Source organism: Acanthaster planci, linkage group LG01 (assembly GCF_054643075.1).
Source record: "Acanthaster planci isolate LZ-2023a linkage group LG01, COTS_SCS, whole genome shotgun sequence".
In the NCBI taxonomy this organism is placed as follows: Eukaryota; Metazoa; Echinodermata; class Asteroidea; order Valvatida; family Acanthasteridae; genus Acanthaster; species Acanthaster planci.
In genome coordinates this window covers 9,638,514-9,649,251 of record NC_141777.1, presented here as the reverse complement: position 1 = coordinate 9,649,251, position 10,738 = coordinate 9,638,514, and the positions used below count along the sequence as shown (strand labels likewise).

At 41.7% G+C, this 10,738-nt stretch overlaps 1 protein-coding gene across 1 annotated transcript; it reads right to left on the bottom strand.

Annotated features, from left to right (window-relative positions):
• Positions 1 to 615: 615 nt before the first annotated feature.
• On the bottom strand, positions 616 to 10,114 carry naa40 (N-alpha-acetyltransferase 40, NatD catalytic subunit). Its single transcript, XM_022243748.2, has 8 exons — positions 9,961 to 10,114; positions 8,249 to 8,293; positions 7,433 to 7,536; positions 6,912 to 7,007; positions 5,132 to 5,290; positions 4,409 to 4,492; positions 3,942 to 4,019; positions 616 to 2,549 (listed from the first exon to the last, which is right to left on the bottom strand). Exons 1-8 carry the CDS (start codon positions 9,964 to 9,966, stop codon positions 2,399 to 2,401), a joined length of 723 nt encoding a protein of 240 aa, XP_022099440.1. The 5' UTR covers positions 9,967 to 10,114; the 3' UTR covers positions 616 to 2,398.
• Between the last annotated feature and the right edge of the window lie 624 nt (positions 10,115 to 10,738).

Here is a 10,738-nt window from a genome sequence, read left to right as displayed (position 1 = left end):
AAGAGCTGAGTGTACCAGGTTTTATTGAAATTTACCTCACAAAACAGGATTGCACACTGCACAAAGTTTAAAGGAAGGCTGGAGTAATCCCCCCTCCCCTCCTACCACTACTGCTTTGAAGTGTTTAAATGGACACTCACTACAGAGGCAATACTTGGTGCCCTCACTGCTGCTTTAAAAATTATCTAGTCTCGTTTGTCAACCGGATCCCCATCTCGGTGTGGCCTGTGCACCTGCCCCTGCTGCCACAATCCGAATGGCTGAAATCTGATTCATCTCCTGGCTTTTAAGTGTCTAGATTCCCATCTTCATTATGTGCAGTCTTTAGCATCTTAAATCTGGAAGCAATTTTTACTCCGCGACATGTTTCAAGATTGGAAATTGTAAATTGATGAATTATGTGGGACAAGTGCAGTTCTTTTTGGCGTACAAAAAAAAAGACAGCCATGAAACAGTAAGATCTGAATGCTTGGTTTGGCCTTTGCCAACGTAATGTATTAAAGCACTGTATGTTCAGTACTGTCCGAAGATCTAAAAACGAGACAAGTTTGAATTTTTTTTTATCGAGCTTGAAAGGCAACTGAAATTCTCAAGAAAGTTCAACGAATCCAGAAATTTCTTTCAGAAAATGTTTATTCAGTATGTACAGTAAGGCGTCAACGGTGATATTAACATCTACATCTAAATCACATCAGAAGAGCACATGCTCAGTGTCCTCCATAGATTGAGCTTGAAAATGCACAAATTCTCAGAATGAACCTTAATATTTTCGAGACCTGTGTTTGTATCTGCATGTACTTTCACTTCTGGTCACGTTGACCACAGTTTTGTGTTCCTTACAGCAGTATTAACCTCTTCTCACCGGGAAGCGGTAAGAGCCGCCGTAAAAATTGAGATCCCTCAGCCCGCTTATTATTTTTAGCTATTATTTTCGGCCCACGCTCGAGCGAACATGGTGAAAGAAGGCAGATCCTGGCTCTTGTTTATATGGTGATTGGCCTTTGTGTGTTGCCAAGAAATGAAAAGGCCCAATTTGCTTCATAATCACCAGCTTCACAATAGTCCCCACTATGAAAAGAGGCAACGGGAATGTGGAAGCGTGAGTAGAGCCGCATGCCACTGAACAATGATCCTTTTCACTGTGTAAATGAAAGTGTGCAGAGCATGCAGGGCCACAAACCGAGAATTTGCGGTTTGGCAGGTGGCCTTCGTGGCTAAGCGAGGCTGGAATTCTCGGTGTCGGCTTTCAGAAAAAAGTCCCGGCATCAAGGGGTTTAGAGAGCCTGGGAATGATCCAACAGGTGTATGGTTCATCCTACCCCTGGCCAATATGCGGAGGAATAATTCCCCCCCCCCTTGTGTTAATCTTCCACAACCAAAGTTCTCATAGAAACCAAACCTTATATAATTTTTGATATAATTTGTTTCAAGAGATCAATCACAACAACAGTGTATACTGGCAGATCCGGGGCGAGGGGAGCAATGGGCCCAGCCCCAAAAAAGGGCAAAAAAAAAATATTTCATTTCTCGTCCTTCAAAGATGTGTGTAAAAACCTAAACACCGCTCATGAAGGCCATAAAAGTTTGCACCAAGAAATTTCAAAATATTTGCCCCCCTGAAATAATTCTGCTCCCCTGACCCCCTGGAAATTTGCCCGACAATGGGCTCAGTAAACACAAGACTTGCTATGGTGAAAACCTCCTCTTGAAATTAAAACAGTGTGTGCAAAAACATGGCACAATTTACGTGTTGAATTCATGCCCACGAAAACAACCATCTACCAAAGTATACTTTACAAATAAACGTGACGTGACCACAAAGGAAGATTTATGCTCTCTTCACACAAGTCGAGGGGAAAGAACGACAACAAAAAGCATGTGTGACTTTTGCCGACTTGTGCCACTACAATCATCTAAGACAAGAAATAGTACACTAACAATGAGCATCCATTGTTATGGCACCGTGCTTCTGTTGTTAGATATTCATAGTGTGATGGACTTGACTACAATGCTGATAGAAAAACAAATTCCTAAAAAAGAGAGAAAAAAGTGCCCCAATCAGTCGGTCTTAAATTTCAGTTTGAGGGGTTGCGGTATCTTTTTACTTCTGCAAAAAAAGGCAATTTAATCTCTCATGTAAATAAAACTGGCAAACTGATTTGTCCAAGGGCCGTGAAGGACAAGATAGGGGTTTCCATGGTAACTCCCGCCAATCATTTCCTCGATGAAGATTAAATGACGCACCGCACTGGATACAACAAGATGTTGTTGCTCCTGGCAACAGGTGGTCAAGACGGGAGATGGATTCTGTAATGTGGAGTTCTTGGTGGACAACCTTGCAGTAAAAATTCAGGGATTGAATCTACCCTGTACCCGGAAAGTCCATCTTTTCTTTTTTTTAGTGCACAGCTTGGTTACCATTCTCTCTGCAGGCTGGCACTGGTTTGGCTGCCTTCTTTTGGGGCACAGCCTTGCTCAGGATCTCATAATCGTACTCGTCTGGGCACATGGGATCAAAGACACTCGGCGAGGTCTCGTCAATCTCAAATCTGCGATATTACAACCAAGGCAAAGAAATTAAGCTTCTTATCCAGAAAAACAGGCTTAAAATATAATTCCCAAAGCACGCACAAGTCCAAATATGAGAAGACAGAAAAAGCAAATAATGCAGCTTTGAATATGGATTACTTCAACATGTGTTTTCTCCAGTTTCGGCATTTTGTCTTTCTGGTGATGCTTTATTCCGAAGTAATTTCAGCAAACATTTTTCCATCTTTATCTGCTCACAGTGCAAACATAATCATCCCGGCTTATTTTCCTTCCATTTCTGTCAATTTATATGCACCCACAAAGACTCCGCTCATTTGCATGAATAATGCATGATGAAATGATAGGGAAAACATCTGCCAGCTCATTATTTCCAGTACAATTGCCAAGAAACGGCTCAAAGGCGTTATATGGACAAGCTGTGTCAAATGGATGGGCACAGCTTTTACCTACATGTACACAGCCACAAATATAGTTTGAATGTTTTCTTTTGACAATCTGTTAAGTTGGAACCTTACCTTATCCAATTTTCTTTATCCAACCAAAATTATTAAAAATGACTGTGACATTTGCCTTCACGGTTAATTGATTAAATAAAAAATGAAAGATTCAACTTCATTTTGAAAGCAAAAGCTTAAAGAGGCAATTAAATTCTTCTCATATCTTAAATATTGGCCACAATATTTTCAAGTCAGCAGTTCGTAGAAAGTGTTTGGGCTCTTCCTTTTCCAGGGGGTTCCAACCCAGCTAAAGCCAGTAGTGCATTAATAGTTTCTCTAATGACGTTTGGAATTACAGGATTTGGATGCATTCCCCATTGCCACAGATTCAAAACTCTCGAGGCCCCCTCTAATATTTGACAAGAGTTAATATGTAATTACCAAACTGATTCAATTCCACCATGGGAATTTATCAAGAAGATTGGATGTGCTCAATCTTCTTGCTGTTAGTATTCAATTGATTAGCCGTGCCACAGAGCATATAGTTTGAAGACCATTTGCATTTCCTCTCGGCACAGATGAAGTGGTTCTTCTATACTTCTTTTCTGGCCACGGCCCCCCCGATATTCAGTCATTACAAACAATTCACGGAACTTGGAGAGAATTCTACATCTGCTCAGTTTCAAGTACTTAGGCTGTGAGGATCACTTTGTTACTTGATTACTCTTAGTAACTGTGTTGGTCATTCAATTATATTTTTGAGTTTGGCAGACTCAGTATCTTTTTATTAAAAGGCTTCCTGTTAGAAGGTGGTGCAGCACCTGGCAAAAGAAATGGACTCAAAAGGCTGAGTCCAAATCAATTGGCTGCAGCTCGGATTAACGCACGTTTCTATATGAAGTTTCTGCAGCCGCTAGCAAATTTCTTAGTGGCTGCACACTGGTCCATACTTACTTGAGGATATCCCTGAAAAAATCGCATGCAGTGACATTCCTCTTGAACACTGTAAGCACAACTTTCTTCATGTGTGTTCTGTACAGGTCATAGATGAAACTTCATATTAGAGAGTATGCCGTGTTGCTGTTGGCTATCAGCAAAAAGTTATCAGCTATGAGCCAAAATTAGATTCCTGAATTCCACTGGGGGCTGTCAGACAAGTACACTTGGTGACGTTAAGCTTAACGTGCAGTATGAATTCTCATCTCCTTAAAAAAACCACAAAATAACCAGTATTCAGGCACTCTACCACCATGAATCAGAATCAGGAATTTCTTGATGTATAAAATCAAGTTCCACCCCCTTGGGAAACCAACGTTTTAACTTTAAAAGCCTCTTTTCTGAGTCCTTTTTCTGGCTCATCTTTACAGGGCAACTTATGGCTATTTCCAAATGTCAATAAATTCCTGAAGAGGGCAACTCACTTGTAAGCTAGAAGAGACAGGATCTGCATGAGGAATTTTCCCAGACCTTTCCGTCTGACTTCTTCAACCAACTGGATCTCGTAACTGCAGGGGAAAAAACAGTAGCCGTCACAAATGCTTGATCAACAAAATTGAGTCGTTAACTTCTAACTTGCAAATTCCTAAAAACCTGAATCAATGTTAGTCTTTGAGAAAATTCCCCAAAATGATCACCACACAAACCTTTTATGGGACAGGGCAAAAGGACAGTGAGAGATGCAACAAATAGAAAAAATCAGAATGACGATGGGATTTTGGCAAAATGGTTCAACCAGGGCATTTCAGTGGTACTGTATTTTGCTTGTGTGTTGGTAAAGAAGAAAAGCAACTTGTGGTCGAAAGACGTTTGCTCTCAAACTCGCCCTAAGATTTTCATAACTAGGTGTGAATTCCAACACTTCATCTCCTACCAAGAACTGGGCAACGTTAGAGAGTTAAATCTCTCGCCTGTCTGTAATAGGAGTACATGGGTCCCTGTGAGGGTAGATATGGTTATTATGGTCAGTTGTTTGCACCTGATGTGGCAGCATCAGGCCAGGATACACCCCTGGGAACTAAAATGATTTCAGGAATGTTAAGATGTTGTGAGCCCAATGTCCAGGGATAATGATAATATACTGGCGCCTCTGAATGACAGATACTGTGAGACACTGAGCACCTTACATTGACATTATTATCACTTACCAATACAAGACCTCGTCATCAAAATCCATGTCGAAGCGAAAGTGGATCAACCCAACAGGCGTGCCATCTGTTTCCCTGGCAATGAGGTACCACGCCCGGTCGTCCGTCAACTCTTCCCTCTTCTCCCGCGGTCTCCAGCCACAGCTGCTTGTTTCGTATCTACGGGAGAAAAGAAACAAGTAGTTTAGGATGGACGCCAATTCCCTTCGGGCACTTTGACCAGGATATCTTCAGCATCCCGGAACATCCTCAGCTGTGCAGGAAACCAAAGGCATTTAACTGCAGACAGTCTGAATACATGTGGCTGCTACACTTTCAGTTAAATGCAGATTTCTGCAGCCACTTACTGTTCTAATGCTGTTTACAAACTGTGGCTATGATCCCGAGCATTAAACAAGAAAAAAAATTAACCACTTGCCGCTGGGGTTTCCGGTACCGGATACGTAAGCTTTAACGCATGGCCAGGGTCTCCGTAACAAAAGACCATACTCGGAACAAAAGACCAGGCTGCTGGGCATTACCAACATTTTTTCACTAATAGAGGAGATAATCCAGCTTTGTTTTGAAACAGTATACCATGGTTTGGGGCATTTAGTGCGAGCTGATTACCACCAGGGACAAAAGCGCTCCTCCACCGCAGCGATGAGCCACACAGCACCGCTGCCCGCTAATCTGGCCCCAATTGAAAAGAGGTCAGCAGTGCACTGAGCCAGGTTTGAGAACAAAAGAAAGTTATATAACACCGCACAGTCTGGGCTCTTTTTACAAGGCTGCAAGCCTGGCTGAAATACTCGGAGGTCAATAGATTTTATCTGTCAGATTAGAGTAGCCACCAGACAGTCATTCTTGTGGGTGTAAACGTCCATTAACTGAAATGATGAATTTTTGAAGAATTTTGAAAACTGAAAATCTTGAAAATGTCCTGATTATGTGCACAACATTTTTCAAACCACCCGGCAGCAAGTGGCTGAGAGCTTTTAACTTAAACTATAACCCCATGATCTGTCAAGAAAAGAAATTGTATTTAGAACAGCCTTCAAACGGTAACTGGACACACAAAGTGTGCATTAGGCTGCAACAGATGCCACCTGGTGGAAGTGGTGACTTTTAGCTGGGAAAAATGATAGTGGCTGGACCTTCCTCAATCTTTGGAAATCCTCCGGAATCTTCTGGTGGGTTTTGAAGGATTTGAGCTGATTACAAGTAAGATAGTGAAAGCAACAGGAAATGCAACCAATGGCAAAGTGTGAGTGACAATGGGACAAAATGGTTGGGAAAACTGAGTTGGGCGGCTGAGCGGAATTGTACATGAGACTCATCGGTAAGGAGGAATTAACAAGCCGTTGTACTACAGTTTACACCTTAGCTTTGCCTTCAATACTTAATGATTTTAACTCTTTTGGAGTTTTTCCAAATGACAGTTTAGAACCATCCATGGGACAAGCTCTTGAAAACCACTCACAAATGTGCATCAAACCAAACCAAAATGCTGAAGTCACTCTGGGTCAGTTGGTGACTGCACAAAGAAGCACAGCTGTGTCATGTTGTGCACTGCACCAACTGTCCTACACAGGAATATCAGATTGCACTTTTGTGCTGTCCAACAACTGTGCACAAAAGACCCTGTGTCCTTTTGTGCTGGCAACCGACTGTGCATATCTGTGTTCCATATGGAAACCACATTCACAAGAGTCACTGTGGGCATTCACGCATAACTGTGCTGTTAAACCAAAGGAGGGATTGTGGTACTTAATGAAAAAAATTTAATCTACACACTCACAGTGTCTGCATGTTTTTCTTGGTGAGGTCGAAGGCCCAGTCCAACATCTGCTCATCCAGGCTTGTGCTCCGGCAGCATTCGATCGTCAAATTCAGTCTAAATTGGCAAATAAAGGCATAATAATTGAATAAAATGGACTTTTATCATGGCAGCCATGGCATCAATTATCATACAGACAGAAATGAATTATGGTCTGTATGGCTGTTGCACGATTTTTTTGGGGGGAGGAGGACAAAAGCACTTTCAGGTTTGCAACTCCATGACACGTAGTTTCCCCTCCGCCACCAACACCCCTCCCCACCCACGACAACTTAGCCAGATATTTCTCAAGTGAAAATGGACTCGGGGTTCAAATGAAGTGTGGATCACAGGCCTACAAATCAAAAGTGGACATTCGTGCGGACTTCTTTCTGGTTTCTTGCTGTTGTTAAAAGGAATTTTGAGGAAGGTATCCCACTAGCAACATTGGTGCACATCAACAAATTTGTGCTGGTGTTTTTTGGAACAACTTTCAAACTCACCCGTTTCTGTTGTACTTCTTGAACGGTGCTAAGCTCTCCATGGGATCATCAAGAGCATTGGCCGCTTCAACGACAGCTCGCGATGCAGCTAAGGAGGCCTGCTCCTGCATCAAGTCCGCGAAAATAAGATCCAAACATTTGAACAAAATGTTCAGAGTTACCAGGGCAAGGGTTGTAGTCCAGTCTATCACGGGTCAAATCACAAATCTGGTCACAAGTAAACAGCAAGGAGTGCCCTTACCACTGTTCCTTTGAACACATGATCTGATGAGTGACCTGAAACTAAATGTCCTGTGATATACTTGTGAGGACTTGTGGTGAATTCGTGAGGACCTGGGATCGATCTGAGGACTTAAGATGGACTTTGAAAACTTTAGATGGACGTGTAAAGGACTCAAGATACATGTAGATGTGAGAGGACCTGAGGTAGTCTTGTGAGGACCTGAGATGGCCTCAAGTACTATAAGCAGGGGCTGATATTATGAAGCCAAGCAGAGATTTTTCTCACAAGCTGAAAATGAATCTGGAATAACAGCTTATTTATCTTAAATCACAGGTAGATTGAAATGGAGGATAAGGATAGGATACACTAGGAGGCAAGGTGCTGGGAGGAGTATTCATGAGGGGTGAAAAAACACTTCACATTCATGATGGAGGACCTTTACAACATTTTAAGGCTCCCCAAAGACCATGCACATAGAATAAGGCCCTCTAATGGCATACAGGCATTGCTCTGAGAACCAACGCTGCCGTTTGTAATTTTCACTCCTATGGAGAAACAAACACAAACTTGTTCATCAAACAACCTCAGTTTACCTCTTTCCTTTTCAATTTCTTCTCCTTTCCTTTGGCAGATTTCCTCTAAAAACAAAAGCAGGATGTACAATTTTAAGTTTGAAGACAACACTAGCATGCCCACATGCAACTAACTTATCGTCACATCAGTGCAACAAGGTCGGATCTCGTGTTCAAAACAAATAAGAGTTACGACCTTGTTGCACCGACACGATGTCATATTAGTTAATAAATTGAATCCAGTGCTCTTCTGTGAGTATGGACTACAAAATGACGCATATTTTTATTTCGGCTGAAAATCAAAACTGTGACAAAAAGGCAACATTTTAACCCTTTGACAACGGGAATTTCTTCCCGAAAGCCGAATCCAAGAATTCAAGCCTCAATTGGCCAAGAACAACCCTATTTAAAAATCAATGGGACAAATGTCCATTTTGAACAGACCTGCGGCAAAGTTGAAATTTCTGCAAACTCTGGCCGCTCATATATATGTAAGTTGTAGGCAAAATGAGAGTGGTCTACACGTTGTACAGGGAGTGGACAGTTCCAGATTACTTTTTACACAAACCGCTGAACAATGTACATTACATCTGCCAGAGTTTGGAATTTCCATTTCTGAGGGACATCATTCTGTAGCAAAATGCCTACTCGCTAATTTATCAATCAAACAGGTTCACATGTGGACTTCATTGCTAGGGAATTATATCCTGGCTTTCATAAAGTGCATACTATAACAGAACTGTAACGGATAACATTTAACAGTTCCTGATTACACACACCATGCCACCTCGCGCACATGTAGGTGTGCAGGATATGTGCACATGGCTCCAGATTTATCATGGAGGACAGCGGATGAAACATGAATTAGAAAAAAAAATGGCTACTGGCTGATGATAAAATTATCAAGGATCTGTGCAGTAAGATTGACCGATCAACATCGAGTGATAACGCATATCGACCAATCATACCCAACATAAACAAATATTTGGTGACTCAGTGAATCTCAGGACATGTCAAGAAAAACATGTTTGTTACACTAGCACTAGAATTAATTTTCATTAAATCAAGTTATCCAGAGAGGGAAGAATTCCATACATGGATATTAATAAGTTTCCCTGCATCAGTTACAATGGCCTATCAGTAGGCCTGTCAGCAATAAGCCAATTTCCCGTTCTATTGATTTTATGCCCGCATGCAGGTAATTAAGCAAGAGGCATGGCGAGAGGGGAACAAATTGTCTACAACAATTAACGAATAATAATTGCAAGCATCCAATTGCCAATTCTCACTCAAAGTTGTTGTCATGAATTTGCTCCCCTCTGTTAAATCTTCTGAGCATGTGCATATGAAACATGAAAAAGGCTTATCAAGAAGCAATAACCATGATAACATGTCGGAAAACCCTCAATTTAACTTTTAAATAGGGTTTGTCATGATGTCCAGCTAGGGAACCCTTACCTCTTGAACTAACGTTATACCGCATCCAGAATTCTTGCATACAATTTAGCAGAATTTTTGAAAAAGGCCGAACTGAAAAAGCCTTAGGCCTACATGTAACACAAGTTACAACGTACAGCAAATGGCAATTGACAAACGCACCGTCATGACGATAGGCCCACATTAGCATAGCACTAACGATGCCTTGTGACAAACATGACAACCTTCGTTATCGACATATTTGACCGGGAAATATACACGTATCAACGTACTCTGAAGGCCATAGAGATACCTACCCCCATTTCTGTGTAGTCTGAAATGAAAGATAAAAAGCCAAAGAAATCCAACTCCACCAAACTACGCCGTACGCGGCACTTTGTTCTCGACTAGATCGACTGAACGTTCCCGGGAAAAATTCGGTTCTAACCGCGCGAAAACGTGTAGTTGTTGCAATTTGTTTCCTCCAATCTATCTAACGTGGTATGCATGCAAAGGTCGAACTAGACTTGATTCAAGTCATCAGCTGATTTCAAGTTTGATTCGTTTACATACCATTAGTTTCTGGTTTGGACCTTTATTTCCTGGTTACTGATGCTAACAGACTCAAATGGGAAACTTATTGAAATATGTGGAGTCCGGTTGTAGGGGTTCTTTCTTCACCCTCCTTTGTGGTCCGGGTTCGAATCCCAGTTGGGTTTTCAGTCCCCATCCAATTCTATGGGTTTTACCCAGAATATTCCTCTGGGGTTTTCTCCCGCCTCTAAAACTGTAACTGCTTCTCATTGTCTCCTCTCTACAGGTTTCTTCAGGCTTGCGGTGAGCTACAGTGCCTAGGGCACTTTTTAGGAATCATTGGTGTCATTACCAGAAATGATGAATAATTGGACTAGGCCTAGGTCTACTACTAATACTAAATTCTGCATTTTTTCAAGAATTGCAACACATTCATGCTTAGAGAGAAATCCCATGTTAATAAGCCTTTTGCGAGTTAAATTTGAATAATGTGGTACACTGAGTTATCTGATTGTCCCAGACTAAGGACACTGTTGCTGTTCCTCGTGATTCGGGGCAAGT

Coding starts and splice junctions, on each gene's coding strand:
- naa40 (XM_022243748.2), bottom strand. Junction 7,008..7,432: donor AAGAAGTACAACAGAAACGG/GTGAGTTTGAAA, acceptor TTGCCAATTTAG/ACTGAATTTGACGATCGAAT. Junction 4,020..4,408: donor CTGTCTCTTCTAGCTTACAA/GTGAGTTGCCCT, acceptor TGACCTGTACAG/AACACACATGAAGAAAGTTG.